Here is a 22,049-nt window from a genome sequence, read left to right on the forward strand (position 1 = left end):
GGCCATGTTGGGGTGGAGCTATGGCAGCCATCTTGGGGTCATGGTGGCCATCTTGAGGGTGTGGTCATGGCCATATTGGGGCCGCGGCCGCCATCTTGGGGTGGAGCCTTGGCAGCCATCTTGGCACTATGGTGGCCATATTGGGGACAGGTCATGGCAGCCATATTGGGGGCGTGGTCACGGCGGCCATCTTGGGGGTGGGGCCACAGCGGCCATTTTGAAAGAGAGTCACGACAGCCATCTTGGGGGGTGTGGCCGCGGCGGCCATCTTGGGGTCGGGATCACCGCAGGGCGCGGTCGCGGCGGCCATTTTGGGGGGAGGAGTCACACCGTCCACTTCAGGCACCTGGGGGGGAGGGGAAGGTCAGGGGGCACTGGGGTGACTCCTCCCCTCCCCCCAAAACCTGGGGGTCCAAGGCTGCCCCTCCCCCCTCTCTCAGTGCCCATTCCTGGGACTTTTCCACATTTTTTTCAGTTTTCCTATTTTTTCCACAATTTTTTCCATTTTTTCCCCATTTTTCCCCCTTTTTTCACTACTTTTTCCCATTTTTTCCCCCATTTCTTCACAATTCTTTCACCACTTTTTCCCCATAATTTCACATTTTCCCCATTTTTCGTGATTTTTTCACTACTTTTTGTGATTTTTTCACTGTTTTCCCCCACATTTTCCCCACTTTTTATCAGTCTTTCCCCATTTTTTTCTCCCTTTTTCTCCCATTTTTTTCCCTTTTTCTCCACCTTTCTCTCCCATTTTTTCACCACTTTTTCACCGTTTTTTCTCCCTTTTCTCACTGCTTTTTTCACCATTTCCCCCTCATTTCCCCCCCATTTTTTCCACTGTTTTTTCCCATTTTTCCACCATTTTTCCCGTTTTTTGCCATTTTTTCACTGTTTTTCTACCACTCCTTCCCGATTTTTTCCCCCACCTTTTTTCTCATTTCTTCATTTTTTGCAGTTTTTCTGCAATTTTTTCATTTGTTTTCCCCATTTCTTCACCATTTTTCAGTGTTTTTTGTGATTTTTTCACCGTTTTTCCCCATTTTTTTGCCATTTTCCCCCCATTTTTCCCCATTTTTTTTCAATTTCCCCATTTTTCTGGGATTTTCCCCTACCTGGTGTCCTGCTGGGTGCCCAGGCAGCAGTGCAGCAGTACCTGACCCACAGGTGACACAGGTGTGTCATTGTCACCCATTTTTCCCCATTTTTTGTGATTTTTTACCCATTTTTTGTGATTTTTTCGCCGTTTTTTCACCGTTTTTCCCCATTTTTTCGGGATTTTTCCCTTTTTTTCTGGAATTTTCCCCTACCTGGTGTCCTGCTGGGTGCTGAGGCAGCAGTGCAGCAGTACCTGACCCCCAGGTGACACAGGTGTGTCATTGTCACCGTTTTTTCCCCATTTTTTGTGATTTTTTCCCCATTTCTTCCCCGTTTTTTCTCATTTTTTTCACCGTTTTTTCACCGTTTTTCCCCATTTTTTTTTTAAATTTTCCCATTTTTCTGTTTTTTTCCCCTACCTGGTGTCCTGGTGGGTGCTGAGGCAGCAGTGCAGCAGTACCTGACCCACAGGTGACACAGGTGTGTCATTGTCACACATTTTTCCCCATTTTTTGTGATTTTTTGCCATTTCTTCACTGTTTTTTGTCGTTTTTTCACCGTTTTTCCCCATTTTTTGTGATTTTTTCGCCGCTTTTTCACAGTTTTTCCCCGTTTTTTCTCATTTTTTCACCTTTTTTCACCGTTTTTCCCCATTTTTTCGGGATTTTTCCCATTTTTCTGGAATTTTCTCCTACCTGGTGTCCTGGTGGGTGCTGAGGCAGCGGGTGCAGCAGTACCTGACCCCCAGGTGACACAGGTGTGTCATTGTCACCCATTTTTCCACCGTTTTTTGTGATTTTTTCCCCATTTTTTCACCGTTTTTCCCCATTTTTTGTGATTTTTTCGCCGTTTTTTCACCGTTTTTCCCCATTTTTTTTTTTTCAATTTTCCCATTTTCCTCTGTTTTTCCCCCAATTCTCCCTACCTGGTGTCCTGGTGGGTGCTGAGGCAGCAGTGCAGCAGTACCTGACCCACAGGTGACACAGATATGTCATTGTCACCCATTTTCCCACCATTTTTTGTGATTTTTTCCCCATTTTTTCACCGTTTTTCTCCATTTTTTCACCGTTTTTCCCCAATTTTTTTCAATTTCCCCATTTTTCTGGGATTTTCCCCTACCTGGTGTCCTGGTGGGTGCTGAGGCAGCGGGTGCAGCAGTACCTGACCCACAGGTGACACAGGTGTGTCATTGCCACACATTTTTCCCCATTTTTTGTGATTTTTTCCCCATTTCTTCCCCGTTTTTTCTCATTTTTTCGCCGTTTTTCCCCATTTTTTTGGGATTTTTCCCATTTTTTCTGGAATTTTCTCCTACCTGGTGTCCTGGTGGGTGCTGAGGCAGCGGGTGCAGCAGTACCTGGCCCCACAGGTGACACAGGTGTAACCTGACGGGAAGCCGCAGACGGCGCAGAAATGCCGCTGGGGCAGCCGGGAGGGAGCAGCGCCGGCAGAGACGTAGTTGGGACCTTCAGAGGCGTTCAGGTTCTGGGAAATTGGGAATTTTGGGGTTTGGGAGAAATCCAGGAGAAATCCGGAAAAAATCCAGAAAAATCCAGAAAAAATCCGGTAAAAATCCAGAAAAAAATCTGGAATTTGGTGCTGAATTGAGGCCAAAATTTGGCTTAAAATGGGAAATTTAGGTCAAAATTCAGCTCCAAATTCAAAATTCAGACCCTAAATCCAAACCCAAAATGCAACTTAAAATGGGAAATCCAGACCAAAATTCAACCCCAAATTCAGTCCAAATCCATAATTCAGACCCTAAATCCAAACCCAAAATCCAACTTAAAATGGGAAATTTGGCCCCAAATTCGTCCCAAAATCCAGCAGCTCCAGCCAAGGTGTAATTGGGGCCTTTGGAGGCATTGAGGTTCTGGGAAATTGGGAATTTTGGGATTTGGGAGAAATCCAGAAAAAAATCCGGAATTTGGAGCCAAATCTGGGTCAAAATTTGGCTTAAAATGGGAAATTTAGGTCACAATTCAGCTCAAAATTCAAAATTTAGACCCTAAATCCAAACCCAAACTCAGCCAAAAATCCAACCCCAAATTCACCATTCAGACCCTAAATCCAAACCCCAAATGCAGCTCAGAATTTGAGTGAAAATGTGGCTTAAAATGTGAAATTCAGCCCAAAATCCAACCCCAAATTCAGCCCCAAATCCATAATTCAGACCTTAAATCCATTAAAAAAATCCAACCCCAAATCTCTAATTCAGACCCTAAATCCAAACCCAAAATCCAGCTTAAAATGGGAAATTTGGCCAAAATTCAGCCCCAAATCCACCCCAAAATCCAAAATTCAGCCCAAAACTCAACCCAAAATCAGGAATCCAACCCCAAATCCAGCTCAGAATTCAACCCAAAATTTGGTTTAAAATGTGAAATTCAGCCCAAAACTCAACCCCAAATTCACCCAAAATCCAGCAGCTCAGCCAAGGTGTAATTGGGGCATTTGGAGGCGTTCAGGTTCTGGGAAATTGGGAATTTTGGGGTTTGGGAGAAATCCGGGAAAAATCCGGAAAAAAATCCGGAAAAAAATCCGGAATTTGGAGCCAAATCTGGGTCAAAATTCGGCTTAAAATGGGAAATTTAGGTCAAAATTCAGCTCAAAATTCAGAATTTAGATTCTAAATCCAACCCAAAATCCAACCCCAAATTCACCCCAAAATCCAAAATTCAGCCCAAAATTCAACCCAAAATCAGCAATCCAACCCCAAATCCAGCTCAGAATTTGAGCCAAAATTTGGCTTAAAATGGGAAATTTCGCCCAAAATTCAACTCCAAATCCAAAATTCAGACCCTAAATCCAACCCCAAAATGCAACTTAAAATGGGAAATTCAGCCCAAAATTCAACCCCAAATTCGTAATTCAGACCCTAAATCCAACCCCAAATCCAACTCCAAATTCACCCCAAAATCCAAAATTCAGCTCCAAATCCAACCCCAAAATTCGGTTTGAGATCTAAAATTCTCCCCAATTTCCCCCCTGAAATCCCAAATTCCAATTTCTCTCCCAAATTTTCCCCCAATTTCCTCCAAATCCCAAATTTCTTCCCAATTTTCCCCCCTGAAATCCCAAATTTCCCCTTGAAATCCCAAATTTCCTCCCAATTTTTCCCCCAAATCCCAAATTTTCCCCTCGAATTTCCTCCCAAATCCCAAATTTCCCCTTGAAATCCCAAATTTTCGCCCAATTTTCCCCCAGTTTTTCCCCTCAAATCCCAAATTTTCCCCTCGAATTTCCTCCCAAATCCCAAATTTTCCTCTTAATTTTCCTCCCTAAATCCCAAATTTCCTCCCAAATTTTCCCCCCAAATCCCAAATTTCCTCCCAATTTTTCCCCCAAATCCCAAATTTCCTCCTAAATTTTCCCCAAATCCCAAATTTCCCCTTGAAATCCCAAATTTCCTCCCAAATTTCCTCTTGAAATACTAAATTTCCTCCCAAATTTTCCCCCCAAAATCCCAAATTTTCCCCCAAAATCCCAAATTTCCTCCCAAGTTTTCCCCAAAATTCCCAAATTTTCCCCAAAATTCCCAATTTTCCCCCCAAATTCCCCACCTGCTCCTCCAGCAGCGCCTGGAAGTTTTTCCTGAAGCGAAGTTTGAAATGATCTCCTCGAGTTTTCTTCTTCTTCTTCCCTGAAAAACCCCAAAATCATCCCAAAATTACCCCAAAATGACCCCAAAACCCACAAAATCACCCCAAAATTACCCCAAAACGACCCCAAAACCCACAAAATCACCCCAAAATCAGCCCAAAATTACCCAAAACGGCCCCAAAATCACCCCAAAACCCACAAAATTACCCCAAAGTCACCCCAAAACTGCCCCGAAATCACCCCAAAAGTCCCAAAATCACCCCAAAATCACCCCAAAATCACCCTAAAATCATCCCAAAATCACCCTAAAGTCACCCCAAAACCCACAAAATCACCCCAGTCACCCCAAAACGACCCCAAAACCCACCAAATCACCCCAAAATCACCCTAAAATCACCCTAAAGTCACCCCAAAACCCATAAAATCACCCCAAAATTACCCCAAAACTCACAAAATCACCCCAAAGTTACCCCAAAACCCCCAAAGTCACCCTAAAACTGCCCCAAAATGCCCACAGTCACCCCAAAACTGCTCTGGAGCCCCCGAAGTAACCCCAAAACCCACCAAATCACCCCGAAATCTTCTCTCAACCCCCTCAGGACCCCAAAATCACCCCAAATTCCCTCAAAATTTCCCCCAAACCCCATTTTCCACTCTCAGCAGTGGCACTGAAGTGCAGCAGTCTCTTCCCAGGATCCCCAAATCTCCCAAAAATCCCCCCAAAATCCCCCATTTTTGATCCCCCAGGACCCTGTAAGTCCCCAAAATCCCCAAATTTTCCCCAAAAACCCCAAAATCCCATTTCCCACTCTCAGCAGTGGCACTGAAGTGCAGCAATCTCTTCCCAGGAACCCCAAATCTCCCCAAAATCCCCCAAAATCACCCCAAAATACCCCATTTTTGATTCCCCAGGGCCCTGTAAGTCCCCAAAACCCCCCAAATTTCCCCAAAACCCCCAAAATTTCCCCAAATTTCCCCTCACCACTCTCAGAAGTGTCACTGAAGTGCAGCAGTCTCTTCCCAGGAACCCCAAATCTCCCCAAATCACCCCAAATCACTCCAAATTATCCCCAAACTCCACCCAAAACTCCCAAAATTTCCCAAAATTCCCCAAAAATCCCACTCACCACTCTCAGCAGTGTCACTAAAATGCAGCAGTCTCTTCCCAGGAACCCCAAAACACCCCAAAATCACCCCAAAATCACTCCAAATCATCCCCAAAACCCCCAAAATTCCCCAAAATTCCCCAAAATCCCCCAAAATCCCACTCACCACTCTCAGCAATGTCACTAAAATGCAGCAGTCTCTTCCCAGGAACCCCAAATCACCCCAAAATCACCCAAAATTGCCCCTAAACTTCCCCAAATCACCTCCAAATCTCCCCCAGATCCCCCCAAAAAATCCCAAAATTCTCCAAAAATCCCCAAAATCCCATTTCCCACTCTCAGCAGTGGCACTGAAGTGCAGCAATCTCTTCCCGGGCCACAGCAGCCCAGCCTGAAACCCCCAAATCACCCCAAAATCTCCCCAAAATCACCCCAAATCATCCCCAAACTCCACCCAAAATCCCCAAAAAACCCCAAATTTCCCCAAAATCCCACTCACCACTCTCAGCAGTGGCACTGAAATGCGGCAGTCTCTTCCCAAGAACCCCAAATCTCCCCCAAATTACCCCTAAATCACCCCAAATCCCCCCAAAAATCCCCAAAAAACCCCCAAATTCCCCCTCACCGGTCTCAGCCATGTCACTAAAATGCGGCAGTCTCTTCCCAGGATCCCAAAATCCCCCAAATCTCCGACACCCACAATCCCCAAAACACCCAAAATTTCCCCAAATTTCTCCAAAAATCCCCAAAAATCCCATTTACCGGTCTCAGCCGTGTCACTGAAGTGCGGCAATCTCTTCCCCAGCCGGGGCAGCCCAGCCTGAAACCCCCAAATCACCCCAAAATTCCCCCAAAATTCCCCCTAAATCACCCATTTATGATTCCCCAGGACCCCCAAAAACCCCAAAATTCCCCAAAATCCCATTTCCCACTCTCAGCCGTGTCACTAAAATGCGGCAATCTCTTCCCGGGCCGCGGCAGCCCAGCCTGAAACCCCCAAATCACCCCAAAATTCCCCCAAAATCCCCCCAAATCACCCCAAAATCACTCCAAATCACCCCCAAATCACCCCAAAAAACCCCAAAAACCCCAAATTTCCCGAAAAATCCCCAAATTTCCCCTCACCAGTCTCAGCCGTGTCACTGAAGTGCGGCAGTCTCTTCCCGGGCCGCGGCAGCCCCGCCTGCGGATCGTCGCCGAAGTTGTCATTCTCCAGAGCCTCGAGCTGTCTGTGCAGCCGCCGCTGCCGGGTGGCTCCGTCCAGCACCCTGCGGGGAGCTCCCTCGGGGATCCGCGCTGGGGAGGGGATGGTGAGACCCCCGGGAGGATCCCCGAATTCCCACAAAAAAACTGGGAACAGCCCGGGATCGGCAAACCCCAAAAAACCTGAAAATCCTACAGAAATCCTACAAAAATCCCCAAAAAATCCCAAAAATCGGGACCTTTCTGGGGGTTTCCTGGGGGATCCGGGCTGGGGAGGGGATGGTGAGACCCCCGGGAGGATCCCCAAATTCCCCCAAAAAAATTGGGAACCCCCCGGGATCGGCAAACCCCGAAAATCCCGAAAATCCTACAGAAATCCTACAAAAATCGTGAAAATCCTATAAAAATCCCCAAAAAATCCCAAAAATCGGGACCCTCCGGGGAGCTCCCTCAGGGATCCGGGCTGGGGAGGGGATGGTGAGACCCCCGGGAACATCCCCAAAAAATTGGGGAACAGCCCGGGATCGGCAAACCCCGAAAAACCCCGAAAATCCTACAGAAATCCTATAAAAATCGCAAAAAAATCGCGAAAATCCCACAAAAATCCTACAAAAATCCCAAAAATCGGGACTCTCCGGGGAGCTCCCTCGGGGATCCGCGCTGGGGAGGGGATGGTGAGACCCCCGGGAACATCCCCGAATTCCCACAAAAAAACTGGGAACCCCCCGGGATCGGCAAACCCCAAAAATCCCTGAAAATCCTACAAAAATCTTATAAAAATCACAAAAATCCTACAAAAATCCCAAAAATCCCAAAAATCGCAGCCCTACTGGAGCCATTTGGGGTCATTCAGAGCCTCCCAGAGACTGGGGAGGGGATGGTGAGACCCCCGGGAAGCTCCCCAAATTCCCACAAAAAAATTGGGAACAGCCTGGGATCGGCAAACCCCAAAAATCCCCGAAATCCTATAAAAATCCTACAGAAATCCCCAAAAAATCCCAAAAATCGGGACCTTTCTGGGGGTTTCCTGGGGGATCCGGGCTGGGGAGGGGATGGTGAGACCCCCGGGAGGCTCCCCAAAAAATTGGGGAACAGCTCGGGATCGGCAAACCCCAAAAAACCCGAAAATCCTACAGAAATCCTATAAAAATCCTACAAAAATCCCAAAAATCGCAGCCCTACTGGAGCCATCTGGGGTCATTCAGAGCCTCCCAGAGAGTGGGGAGGGGATGGTGAGACCCCCGGGAGGCTCCCCGAAAAATTGGGGAATAGCCCGGGATCGGCAAACCCCAAAAAACCCGAAAATCCTATAAAAATCCTATAAAAAACCCGAAAATCCTACAAAAATCCTACAAAAATCCCAAAAATCGGGACCTTTCTGGGGGTTTCCTGGGGGATCCGGGCTGGGGAGGGGATGGTGAGACCCCCGGGAGGCTCCCCAAATTCCCACAAAATCCCCCAAAAACCAGGAGTTCCCAGAAATCCCCATAATCCCCAAAATCCCACAAAAATCCTACAAAAATCCCAGAAAAATCCCACAGAAATCCCACAGAAATCCTACAAAAATCCCACAAAAATCCTACAAAAATCCAAAAAATCCCACAAAATCCTACAAAAATCCCACAAAAATCCTACAAAAATCCCACAGAAATCATACAGAAATCCCACAAAAATCCTACAAAAATCCCCAAAAATCCCACAATAGTCCCACAATAATCAGAAAAAATCCCAAAAAATCCTACAAAAATCCCACAATAATCCCAAAAAATCCCAAAATATCCTACAAAAGTCACAAAATCTACAAAAATCAAAAAATACAAAATCCCACAATAATCCCAAAAAATCCCAAAATATCCTACAAAAATCCCACAAAAATCCTACAAAAATCCAAAAAAATCCCACAAAAATCCCACAATAATCCCAAAAAATCCCAAAATATCCTACAAAAATCCCACAAAAATCCTACAAAAATCCAAAAAAATCCCACAAAATCCTACAAAATCTAACAATAATCCTACAAAAACCCCTCAAAAATCCCTCAAAAATCCCTCAAAAATCCCTCAAAAATCCTACAAAAATCCCACAAAATCCCAAAAAATCCCCCAAAAATCTCAAAATTGGGACTCTGACAGGAATGGAAAATTCCCAAAACTACAAAAAAATCCCCCAAAATTTCGGGATTCTCCCCCAAACCGGGACACCCCAAATCCCACCGGGAACCCCAAAATTCACCCAAAATCCCCCAAAAAAATCCTCAAAATCCCCCCAAAAAAACCCCAAAATCCCAGAAAAAAAACCCAAAATCCCAGAAAAAAACCCCAAAATCCCAGAAAAAAACCCCAAAATTCCTGAAAAATTAGGGATTTTCCAAAAAAATCGGGAATTTTTAAAAGTGGGATCTTCATCGAGATCCCCTGGGACCCCAAAATTGGGGTTTGGGACCCCAAAATCCACCCCGGGACCCCAAAATCGATCCCGGGACCCCAAAATTGGCCAGTGGGACCCCAAAATCCACCCCGAGACCCCAAAATTGGGGATTGGGACCCCAAAACCCACCCTGGGACCCCAAAATCCACCCTGAGACCACAAAATTGGGGATTGGGACCCCAAAATAGACCCCAAAACTCCAAAATTGGGGATTGGGACCCCAAAATCCACCCCGGGACCCCAAAATTGGACCCCAAAACCCCAAAAATTGACCCTAGGGACCACAAAATCCACCCTGAGACCCCAAAAATGGGCACTGGGACCCCAAAATCCACCCCAAGACCCCAAAATTGGGGTTTGGGACCCCAAAATCCACCCCGAGACCCCAAAATCCACCCCGGGACCCCAAAATTGGGGACTGGGACCCCAAAATAGACCCCAAAACCCCAAAATTGGGCACTGGGACCCCAAAATCCACCCCGGGACCCCAAAATTGGGGATTGAGACCCCAAAATCCACCCTGAGACCCCAAAAATTGACCCTAGGGACCCCAAAATCCACCCTGAGACCCCAAAATTGAGGATTGGGACCCCAAAATTGGGGACTGGGACCCCAAAATCCACCCTGGGACCCCAAAAATGGGCAGTGGGACCCCAAAATCCACCGGGAGACCCCAAAATTGGGGATTGGGACCCCAAAACCCACCCTGAGACCCCAAAATCCAGCCCTGGACCACAAAATTGGGGACTGGGACCCCAAAATAGACCCCAAAACTCCAAAATTGGGCACTGGGACCCCAAAATCCACCCCGGGACCCCAAAATTGGGGTTTGAGACCCCAAAACCCACCCTGAGACCCCAAAATCCACCCTGAGACCCCAAAATTGGGGACTGGGACCCCAAAATAGACCCCAAAACCACAAAATTGGGGATTGGGACCCCAAAATCCACCCTGAGACCCCAAAAATTGACCCTAGGGACCCCAAAATCCACCCTGAGACCCCAAAAATTGACCCTAGGGACCCCAAAATCCACCCTGAGACCCCAAAAATGGGCAGTGGGACCCCAAAATCCACCCCGAGACCCCAAAATTGGGGATTGGGACCCCAAAATCGACCCTGAGACCCCAAAATCCACCCCGGGACCCCAAAATTGGGGACTGGGACCCCAAAATAGACCCCAAAACCCCAAAAATTGACCCTAGGGACCCCAAAATCCACCCTGGGACCCCAAAAATGGACACAGGGACCCCAAAACCCACCCTGGGACCCCAAAAATGGACACAGGGACCCCAAAACCCACCCTGAGACCCCAAAATTGGGGATTGGGACCCCAAAATCCACCCTGGGACCCCAAAATTGGGGATTGGGACCCCAAAATCCACCCTGGGACCCCAAAATTGGGGATTGGGACCCCAAAATAGACCCTGAGACCCCCTAAGACACCCCAAAATCGACTCCAGGACCCCCAAAATCGACATCAGGATCCCCAAAATCGACCTCGGGACCCCCAAAGGAACAGCAGGATCTCCCAAAGGACCCCAAAAATCGACCCCAGAACCCCCAAAATGGGACCCAGGACCCCTCAGGCCCCCCAAAATCGACATGGGGATCCCCAAAACCGACACCAGGGCACTCTGAGACCCCAAAAACGACCCTGGGACCCCAAAAGCGACATCGGGATCTCCCTCAGGACCCCAAAACCAACACCGGGACTCTCTGGGACCCCAAAAAACCGACATTGGGACCCCAAATTCGACCCCGGGACCCTAAAAATCGACACCAGGAGTCCCCAAAACGGCCTCGGGACCCCCTGGGACCCCAAAATCGACCTGAGACCCCAAAAATCGACCCTGAGACCCCAAGTCCGGCCCCAGGGGATCCCCAAAATTGACACCAGGACATTCTGGGACCCCAAAAATCGACCCCGGGACCCCCAAATTGACAGCAGGATCTCCCAACGGACCCCAAAATCGACACTGGGACCCCAAAAACAGGAACTGAGACCCTCTGGGACCCCAAAACCGACATTGGGACCCTCTGGGACCCCAAAACTGAAACCAGGACCCCAAAATTGTCCCCGGGAACCCCAAAATCGTCCCCGGGACCCCCTGGGACCCCAAAATCGGCCCTGAGACCCCAAATTCAGCCCCAGGAGCTCCAAAAATGAGCCCGGGACCCCAAAAACCGACATGGGGATCCCCAAAATCGACGCCAGGACCCCCAAAAATGACCTCGGTACCCCCAAAGTGACATCAGGACCTCCCTCAGGACCCCAAAACTGACATGGGGACCCCAAAAACGACACTGGGAACCCTCAGGGACCCCAAAAATCTACATTGGGACCCCCAAACTGACATCGGGATCTCCCAACGGACACCAAAACCAACATCGGGACCCCAAAAATTGACCCCAGGACCCCAAAAATTGACACCGGGACCCCAAAAATTGACCCCAGGAGCCCAAAAATTGACACCGGGACCCCAAATTCGACACCCGGACCCCAAAACAGGAACTGGGACCCCCTGGGACCCCAAAACTGACTCCAGGAGCCCCTAAAATGACCTCGGGAGCCCCAAAGTGACAGCAGGATCTCCCTCAGGACCCCAAAAGTGACATGGAGACCCCAAAAATCGACATCAAAACCCCTTAAACCTACATCAGGACCCCCAAAACCCAAACCAGGATCCCCAAAAATGACCCTGGGACCCCAAAATCGGCCCTGAGACCCCAAATTCGGCCCCAGGAGCTCCAAAAATGAGCCCGGGACCCCAAAAATCGACATCAGGACCTCTAAAATCGACCCCGGGACCCCAAAATCGACATCAGGATCTCCCTCAGGACCCCAAAACTGACTCTGGGACCCCAAAAATCGACCCCGGGACCCCCAAAATGGGACACTGGAGCCCTCAGCACCCCCAAAATCGAGAGGAGGAGCCCCAAAAACGACCCCGGGAGCCCCAAAAATGGCTCAGGACACCTCAAACCAACAGCGGGACCCCCAAAATCAAAACCAGGACCTCCAAAATCGACCCCGGGACCCCAAAAATCGACATCAGGATCTCCCTCAGGACCCCAGAACTGACTCTGGGACCCCAAAATCGACCTCGGGACCCCCAAAGCGACAGCAGGATCTCCCTCAGGACCCCAAAAGCGACATCGAGACCCCCTGGGAACCCCAAAATGACCCAAATCCCCCCAAAACCGACCCCAGAACCGCCAAACCCGGAGCCCTGAGGCACCTCAGCCCCTTCCCGGCACACCGAGACCCCTCAGGAGCCCAAAACCCACCCCGGGAACCCCAAAAGTGCCTCACGACACCCCAAAAAAGCCCCAAAATCCCCCCAAAAACCCCCAAAAAAGCCCCAAATCCTCTCTCTCCTCACCTGAGGTTTTCTTCTCTCCCATCGTGAGGCGACTTCCGGTTGGCCGCGCTCCACTTCCGGTTCCCTCCCCGCCTCTTTTCCCGCCCTCACTGGGCGCCGCCATCTTGAGTGCGTCAGCCAGGGCAGTCATTTCCGGTGCCGCCATCTTGAGTGTGGCGCTTCCCCTCCCCAAGCCACGCCCCCTCCTCCTCCTGGCAACGTGGCAGCTCCGCCCAAGCCCCGCCCCTCGCTCCTGATTGGCCGAGGGGGCGGAGCGGCGGGCGGGGATTGGCTGAGGCTCGGCGGGAGGCCACGCCCCCTGGCTAAGCCACGCCCCCGTCCCGCCATGGCGGCGCGCGCGCTTTGGGTGCTGCTGCTGCTGCTCAGCCCCGAAAAGTGCCGAAATCAGCCCCAAAATCACCCCAAAAAACCCCAAAATCAGCCCCAAAACCCTCCCTCGGGGGGTCCCCAAACCTGCCCCGAAATGTCCCCAAAGTGCCCCGAAATTCCTCCCGAAATTCCCCCAGTTTGCCCCAAAAGCTCCGCCGGGAGCAGCCGGAGGCAGCCGGAGAACCGTAAGTTGAATTTATTCTCTTATTTCCCTCGATTTCTCCTCAGTTTTCTATCGTTTCCTCTTTTTCCCCCATTTTCCTCTTTTTTTTTTCCAATTTCCCCTTTTTTTTTCCTATTTTTTCCCCATTTTTTCCTAGTTTTTCCCCATTTTTTTCCATTTTTTTCTCTTTTTTTTTTTTTGCAATTTCCCCTTTTTTTCCTATTTTTCCCCATTTTTTCCTATTTTCCCATTTTTTTCTATTTATTCCCATTCTTTTCCTATTTTTTCCCCATTTTTTCTTCTTTCCCCCATTTTTTTCCTATTTTATTTTTTTCCGATTTCCTCTATTTTTTCCTTTTTTCCCATTTTTTTCTATTTTTTCCCATTTTCTTCCTGTTTTCCCCCAGTTTTTTCCTATTTTTTCCCCATTTTTTTCTATTTTTCCCCCATTTTTTCCTATTTTTTTCCTATTTCCTCCATTTATTTACTTTTTTCCATTTTTTCCATTTTTTCTATTTTTCCCATTTTTTCACTTTTTTCCTATTTTTTCCCCATTTTTTCCTATTTTCTCTCACTTTTTCCTATTTCCTCCATTTTTTCCCCTTTTCCCCCTTTTTTCCTATTTCTTCTGTTTTTTCCTTTTTTCCCCATTTTTTCCTATTTTTTCCCCATTTTTTTCCTATTTTTCCCCATTTTTTTTGCAATTTCCCTTTTTCCTATTTTTTCCCCATTTTTTCCTATTTTTTCCCCATTTTTTTCCTATTTTTCCCCATTTTTTTTGCAATTTCCCTTTTTCCTATTTTTCTCCATTTTTTCCTATTTTTCCCCAATTTTTCCATATTTTTCCATTTTTCCCATATTTTCCCCTATTTTTCCCCATTTTTCCCCATTTTTTCCTATTTTTTCCCCATTTTTTCTTCTTTCCCCCATTTTTTCCTATTTTATTTTTCTCCGATTTCCTCCATTTTTTCCTTTTTTCCCTTTTTTCCTATTTCTTCTGCTTTTTCACTTTTTCCCCATTTTTTCTCTTTTTTTTCCCATTTTTTTCTCTTTTTTCCCATTTTCTTCCTGTTTTTCCCCATTTTTTCCTATTTTTTTCCTATTTCCTCCATTTATTTACTTTTTTCATTTTTTTCTATTTCTTCTATTTTTTCCCCATTTTTTCCTATTTTTTCCCATTTTTCCTTTTTTCTCCTTTTTTTTTCTATTTTTCCCCAATTTTTCCTATTTTCCCCCATTTTTTTCTATTTTTCCCTCATTTTTTTCCTATTTTTTCCCATTTTTCCCCATTTTTTCCTATTTTTCCCCCATTTTTTCCTATTTTTTCCTATTTCCTCCATTTATTTACTTTTTTCCATTTTTTCCATTTCTTCTATTTTTTCCCATTTTTTTCCCTTTTTTCCCCATTTTTCCTATTTTTTTCCCCATTTTTCCTATTTTCTCCTACTTTTTCCTATTTCCTCCATTTTTTCCTATTTTCCCTTTTTTCCTATTTTTTCTGTTTTTTCACTTTTTCCCATTTTTTTTCTTTTTTTCCCCATTTTTTCCCATTTTCCTCCAATTTTTTCCTATTTTTTCCCTCATTTTTTTCTATTTTTCCCCATTTTTCCTATTTTCTTTTTTCCTATTTCCTCCATTTTTTCCCCTTTTTTCCTATTTCTTCTGTTTTTTCCTTTTTTCCCCATTTTTTCCTTTTTTTCCCATTTTTTCCTATTTTTTCCCCATTTTTTCCTATTTTTCCCTATTTTTTCCCTTTCCCCCCATTTTTTCCTATTTTCTCTTACTTATTCCCATTTTCTCCACTTTTCCACTTTTTTTCCCTTTTCCCCCATTTCCTTCCATTTTTTCCCATTTCCCCAATTTTTTCCCTTTTCCCCACTTTTTTTCTCATATTTTTCTACTTTTTCTCTCTTATGTTTTTCTATTTTTTCCTTTTTTCCCCATTTTCCTCATGGATTTTCCCATTTTTTTTCCCATTTTTTCCCATTTCCCTCTCCATTTTTAACCACTTCCTCTTATTTTTTCCCAATTTCCCCTGATTTCTCCCCATTTTTCCTATTTTCCCCCATTTTCCCAATTTTTCTCTCATTTTTTCCCATTTTCTCCTGATTTTTCCCCATTTTTTTCTCATTTTCCCTTGATTTCTCCCCATTTTCCCACCATTTTTCTCCCCAATTTTCCCAATTTCCCCTGATTTCTCCCAATTCCCCATGGATTTTCCCAATTTCCCCATTTTCTCCCCATTTCTCTCCCCAATTTTCCTAATTTCCCCCTTTTCTCCCCATTTCCTCATGGATTTTCCCAATTTCCCCATTTTTTCCCAATTTCCCCTGATTTCTCCCCAATTTTCCCCCAATTTCCCCATTTTTCCCCCATTTCCCATGGATTTTCCCAATTTCCCCATTTTTCCCCCATTTCCTCTCAGATTTTCCCAATTTTTCACTATTTTTCTCCCCAATTTTCCCAATTTCCCCATTTTTCCCCCATTTTTCCCCATTTCCTCTCCAATTTTCCCAATTTTCCCATTTTTTCCCCATTTCTCCCCATTTTCTCTCTAATTTTCCCAATTTCTGCATTTTCCCCCCAATTTCCCCATTTTTCCCCCATTTCTCCACATTTTCTCCACAATTTTCCCAATTTCCCCATTTCTCTCCCCAATTTTCCCAATTTCCCCTGATTTCTCCCCATTTTCTGTCCAATTTTCCCAATTTCCCCATTTTTCTCCACATTTTCTCCCCACTTTTTCCCAATTTCCCCCCAATTTTCCCCCAATTTCCCCTGATTTCCCCTGAATCCCATGGATTTTCCCCATTTTCCGCCCAATTTTCCCAATTTCCCTGTTTTTTTCCCCAATTTCCCCTGATTTCCCCATGGATTTTCCCAATTTCCCATTTCTTTCCCAATTCTCTCTCAGATTTTCTCAATTTCCCGGTTTCTCTCCCCATTTCTCTCCCCAATTTCCCCATTTTCCTCCATTTTTCTCCCCATTTTTCCCCATTTTCCTCCCCATTTCCCCGTTTTTCCCTCAATTTCCCCATTTTTCTCCCCAATTTTCCCAATTTGCCCATTTTTCTCTCTAATTTCCCAATTTCCCCATTTCCCCACAATTTTCTGAATTTCCCCGTTTTTTCCCCCAATTTTCCCAATTTCCCGGTTTTTCTCCCCATTTTTTCCCAATTTCCCCAATTTCCCCATTTTTTCACAATTTTCTCCCCAATTTTCCCAATTTTCCCATTTTTCCCCCATTTCTCCCCATTTCCTCATGGATTTTCCCAATTTCCCCAATTTCCCCATTTTTCCCCCGTTTTCTCACAATTTTCTCTCTAATTTTTCCAATTTCCCCATTTTCCCCATTTCCCATGGATTTTCCCAATTTCCCCATTTTTCCCCCATTTCCTCTCAGATTTTCCCATTTTTTCACTATTTTTTTCACCAATTTTCCCAATTTCCCCATTTTTCTCCTCAATTTCCCCATTTTTCTCCCCAATTTTTCCCAATTTTCCCCAATTTCTCCCCATTTCCTCATGGATTTTCCCAATTTCCCCATTTCTCCCCATTTATCCCCATTTTCTCCCCAATTTTTCCCAATTTCCCCATTTTTCTCTCCAATTTTCCCAATTTCCCCATTTTTTCACTGTTTCTTCTCATGGATTTTCCCAATTTCCCCATTTTTCCCTCATTTTTCTCCCCATTTTTTCCCAATTTCCCCATTTTTCCCCCATTTTTTAATATTTTTTCATGGATTTTCCCAATTTCCCCATTTTTTCCCCCATTTTTTATATTTTTCATAGATTTTCCCAATTTCCCTGTTTTTTCCCCCATTTTCTCCCCATTTCTCTCCCCAATTTCCCCCAATTTTCCCCTGATTTTTCCCCATTTTCTCTCCATTTTCCCCATTTTCTCTCTAATTTTCCCAATTTCCCCATTTTCCCCCATTTCCTCTCAGATTTTCCCATTTTTTCACTATTTTTTCACCAATTTTCCCAATTTCCCCATTTTTCTCCCCAATTTTTCCCCAATTTCTCCCCATTTCCTCTCAGATTTTCCCATTTTCCCCTGATTTCTCCCCATTTTCCCCTCATTTCCCCCCATTTTTTCCCCAATTTCTCCCCATTTCCTCATGGATTTTCCCAATTTCTCCATTTTCTCCCCATTTCTCTCCCTAATTTCCCCTAATTTCTTCCAATTTCCTCTCAGATTTTCCCAATTTCCCCATTTTCTCTCTAATTTTCTCAATTTCCCCATTTTTTCCCCATTTTTTCCCCCATTTCTCTCCCCAATTTTCCCATTTTTTCCCCATTTCCTCATGGATTTTCCCAATTTCCCCTCATTTCTCCCCATTTCTCCCCATTTTTTCCCATTTTTTCCCAATTTCCCCATTTTTTCCCATTTTTTCCCAATTTTCCCATTTTTTCCCCATTTTCTCCCCATTTTTTTCCCAATTTCCCCATTTTTTTCCCCCAATTTCCCCTGATTTCTCATCGATTTTCCCCATTTCCCCATTTTTTTCCATTTTTTCCCATTTTTTCCCCAGTTTTCCCAATTTCCCCATTTTTCGCCCCAAATCCCATCCGGATTTTCCCAATTTCCCCCTTTTTTCCCATTTTTTCCCCAATTACTCCTCAGATTTTCCCAATTTCCCCGTTTTCCTCCCCAAATCCACTCCGATTTTTCCCATTTTCCCCCAAATCCTTTCATTTTTTTCCCAATTTCCCTCATTTTTTCCCCAAATCTCTTCCATTTTTTCCCAATTTCCCTAATTTTTACCCCAAATCCCATCCGGATTTCCCAATTTCCCCTGATTTCTCCCAATTCCCCATGGATTTTCCCAATTTCCCCCTTTTCTCCCCATTTCCTCATGGATTTTCCCAATTTCCCCATTTTTTCCCCATTTTTTCCCCATTTTTTCCCCATTTTCCCCATTTTTTCCCCATTTTTTCCCCATTTTTTCCCCATTTCCTCTCGGATTTTCCCAAATTCCTCTCTAATTTTCCCAATTTCCCCATTTCTCCCCATTTCCTCTCGAATTTCCCCATTTTCCCTGGTTTTTCTCCCCATTTCTCCCCATTTTTTCAACATTTTTTCACCAGATTTTCCCAATTTCCCCATTTTTCCCCCCAAATCCCATCCGGATTTTCCCAATTTTCCCGTTTTTCTCCCCAAATCCACTCCGATTTTCCCCTTTTTTCCCCAATTCCTCCTAATTTTTTCCCAATTTCCCTCATTTTCTCCCAAATCTCTTCCATTTTTTCCCGTTTTTTCCCATTTTTTCCCCAAACCTCTCCGTTTTTCCCTTTTTTTTCCCGTTTTCTCCCCAAAATCCCTCCAGTTTTTTCCCAATTTCCCCATTTTCCCCCCAAACCCACTCCGATTTTCCCCTTTTTTCCCCTTTTTTCCCCCATTTCTCTACGTTTTCTCCACAATTTCCCCAATTTCCCCAATTTTCTCTCCAATTTTCCCAATTTCCCCATTTTCTCCCCATTTTTTCCCAATTTCTCAATTTTTTCCCCTGATTTTCCCCATTTTTTCCCCAATTTTCCCATTTTTCTCCCCATTTTTTCCCAATTTTCCCATTTTTCTCCCCATTTTTTCCCAATTTTCCCATTTTCCCCCCATTTCTCTCCCCATTTTCCCCATTTTTCTCTCCAATTTTCCCAATTTTCCCATTTTCTCTCGAATTTCCCCATTTTCCCTGGTTTTTCTCCCCATTTCTCCCCATTTTTTCACCATTTTTTCACCAATTTTCCCAATTTCCCCATTTTCTCCCCATTTCCTCTCTAATTTTCCCAATTTCCCCATTTCTCTCCCCATTTCCTCATGGATTTTCCCATTTTTTAGCTATTTTTCTCCCCAGTTTTCCCAATTTCCTGGTTTCTCTCCCCATTCCCCATGGATTTTCCCAATTTCCCCATTTTTCCCCCATTTCCTCTCAGATTTTCCCATTTTTTCACTATTTTTTTCACCAATTTTCCCAATTTCCCTGTTTTTCTCCCATTTCTCTCCCCAATTTCCCCAATTTCCCTATTTCTCTCCCCATTTTTTTGTATTTTTTCACGGATTTTCCCAATTTCCCTGTTTTTTCCCCCATTTTCTCCCCATTTTTTCCCAATTTCCCCATTTTTCCCCCCAATTTCCCCTGATTTCTCATGGATTTTCCCAATTTCCCCTTTTTCCCCCCATTGTTTTGTATTTTCTTTTCATGGATTTTCCCAATTTCCCTTTTTTCCCCATTTTTTCTCATTTTTCCCATTTTTCCCATTTTCTTCCCATTTTAAATATTTTTCATTTATTCCCAATTTCCCCATTTCTCCCCATTTTTCTCCCCATTTTTTTCCCAATTTCCCCATTTTTCCCCTCATTTTCCCCCTGATTTCTCATGGATTTTCCCAATTTCCCCATTTCTCTCCCCAATTTCCCCATTTTTCCCCCTATTTTTTCCCCATTTCTCCCCAATTTTCCCAATTTCCCCATTTCCTCTCGGATTTTCCCAATTTCCTTATGAATTTTCCCAATTTCCCCATTTTTCTCCCCATTTCTCTCCCCAATTTTCCACAATTTTCCCCTGATTTTTCCCCCATTTTTCCCTCCAATTTTCCCAATTTCCCCATTTTTTCCCCCATTTTTTTGTATTTTTTCGTATTTTTCATGGATTTTCCCAATTTCCTCATTTCTCTCCCCGTTTTTCTCTCCAATTTTCCCAATTTCCCCATTTTCCCCCCATTTTTTAATATTTTTCATGAATTTTCCCAATTTCCCCATTTCTCTCCCCATTTTTTCATGGATTTTCCCAATTTCCCCATTTTTCTCCCCATTTTTTAATGAATTTCCTCATTTCTCTCCCCATTTTTCTCTCCAATTTTCCCAATTTCCCATGGATTTTTTTCCCCCATTTTTTTTGTATTTTTTCCTGGATTTTCCCAGTTTCCCCATTTTTTCCCCCATTTTTCCCCATTTTCTCTCTAATTTTCCCAATTTCCCCATTTTTCCCCCATTTCCTCTCAGATTTTCCCATTTTTTCACTATTTTTTTCACCAATTTTCCCAATTTCCCTGTTTTTCCCCCATTTCTCTCCCCAATTTTCCCATTTTCCCCATTTCTCTCCCCCTTTTTTTATATTTTTTAATGGATTTTCCCAATTTCCCTGTTTTTTCCCCCATTTTGTCTCCCCAATTTCCCCCAATTTTCCCCTGAGTTTTCCCCATTTTTCTCTCCAATTTTCCCAATTTCCCCTTTTTTCCCCCATTTTTTTGTATTTTTTCATATTTTTTCATGGATTTTCCCAATTTCCCCATTTTTTCCCTCATTTTCTCCCCATTTTTTCCCAATTTCCCCATTTTCCCCCCATTTTTTAATATTTTTTATGGATTTTCCCAATTTCCCCATTTCTCTCCCCAATTTTCCCAATTTCCCCATTTCCTCTCGGATTTTCCCAATTTCCTTATGAATTTTCCTAATTTCCCCTATTTTCTCCCCATTTTCTCCCAATTTCCCCTGATTTCCCATGGGTTTTCCCAATTTCCCCATTTTCCCCATTTCTCTCCCCAATTTTCCTAATTTCCCCATTTTTCTCCCCATTTCCTCTCGGATTTTCCCAATTTCCCCATTTTCTCTCGAATTTCCCCATTTTCCCTGGTTTTTCTCCCCATTTCTCCCCATTTTTTCACCACTTTTTCACCAATTTTCCCAATTTCCCCATTTTTCTGCCCATTTCCTCATGGATTTTCCCAATTTTCCCTGAGTTTTCCCCATTTTCTCCCCATTTCCTCTCTAATTTTCCCAATTTCCCCATTTTTCCCCCCATTTCCTCATGGATTTTCCCATTTTTTAGCTATTTTTCTCCCCAATTTTCCCAATTTCCCCATTTCTCTCCCCATTCCCCATGGATTTTCCCAATTTCCCCATTTTTCCCCCATTTCCTCTCAGATTTTCCCATTTTTTCACTATTTTTTTCACCAATTTTCCCAATTTCCCTGTTTTTCCCCCATTTCTCTCCCCAATTTTCCCATTTTCCCCATTTCTCTCCTTTTATATTTTTAATGGATTTTCCCAATTTCCCTGTTTTTTCCCCCATTTTCTCCCATTTTCTCTCCCCAATTTCCCCCAATTTTCCCCTGATTTTTCCCCATTTTTCTCTCCAATTTTCCCAATTTCCCCATTTTTCCCCCATTTTTTAATATTTTTCATGGATGTTCCCAATTTCCCCATTTCTCTCCCTCATTTTTCTCTCCAATTTTCCTAATTTCCCCATTTTTTCTCCCATTTTTAAAATATTTTTCATGGATTTTCCCAATTTCCCCATTTTTTCCCCCATTTTTTTGTATTTTTTCATGGATTTTCCCAATTTCCCCATTTTTCCCCCATTTTCTCTCTAATTTTCCCATTTTTTCCCCATTTTCCCCCATTTCTCTACGTTTTATCCACAATTTCCCCAATTTTCTCTCCAATTTTCCCAATTTCCCCATTTTCTCCCCATTTTTTCCCAATTTCTCAATTTTTTCCCCTGATTTTCCCCATTTTCTCTCCAGTTTTCCCATTTTTCTCCCCATTTTTTCCCAATTTTCCCATTTTTCCCCCCATTTCTCTCCCCATTTTCCCCATTTTTCTCTCCAATTTTCCCAATTTCCCCATTTTTCCCCCATTTTTTAATATTTTTTCATGGATTTTCCCAATTTCCCCATTTTTTAAATATTTTTTATGGA

The 22,049-nt window shown here is 44.3% G+C and overlaps 1 protein-coding gene across 1 annotated transcript; it reads right to left on the bottom strand.

The window, feature by feature from the left end:
* Nucleotides 1–242: 242 nt before the first annotated feature.
* LOC146423093 (zinc finger HIT domain-containing protein 1-like) lies at nucleotides 243–12,916 on the bottom strand. Its single transcript, XM_085045127.1, has 5 exons — nucleotides 12,819–12,916; nucleotides 6,930–7,100; nucleotides 4,659–4,738; nucleotides 2,411–2,580; nucleotides 243–346 (listed from the first exon to the last, which is right to left on the bottom strand). Exons 1-5 carry the CDS (start codon nucleotides 12,838–12,840, stop codon nucleotides 325–327), a joined length of 465 nt encoding a protein of 154 aa, XP_084901253.1. The 5' UTR covers nucleotides 12,841–12,916; the 3' UTR covers nucleotides 243–324.
* Nucleotides 12,917–22,049: the final 9,133 nt, after the last annotated feature.

The sequence above is a fragment of the Lichenostomus cassidix genome, unplaced genomic scaffold (genome assembly GCF_008360975.1).
Source record: "Lichenostomus cassidix isolate B80296 unplaced genomic scaffold, HeHo_3.0 HiC_scaffold_34, whole genome shotgun sequence".
In the NCBI taxonomy this organism is placed as follows: domain Eukaryota; kingdom Metazoa; phylum Chordata; class Aves; order Passeriformes; family Meliphagidae; genus Lichenostomus; species Lichenostomus cassidix.

What these genes read in the sequence shown, in the direction of transcription:
- LOC146423093 (XM_085045127.1), bottom strand. Translation starts at nt 12,840, where the DNA reads ATGGGAGAGAAGAAAACCTCAG. An exon ending in AGGCGCTGCTGGAGGAGCAG is followed by an intron (nt 2,581 to 4,658) that starts GTGGGGAATTTG and finishes CCAATTTCCCAG; the next exon opens with AACCTGAACGCCTCTGAAGG. An exon ending in AGCACCCACCAGGACACCAG is followed by an intron (nt 347 to 2,410) that starts GTAGGAGAAAAT and finishes CCTCCCCCCCAG; the next exon opens with GTGCCTGAAGTGGACGGTGT.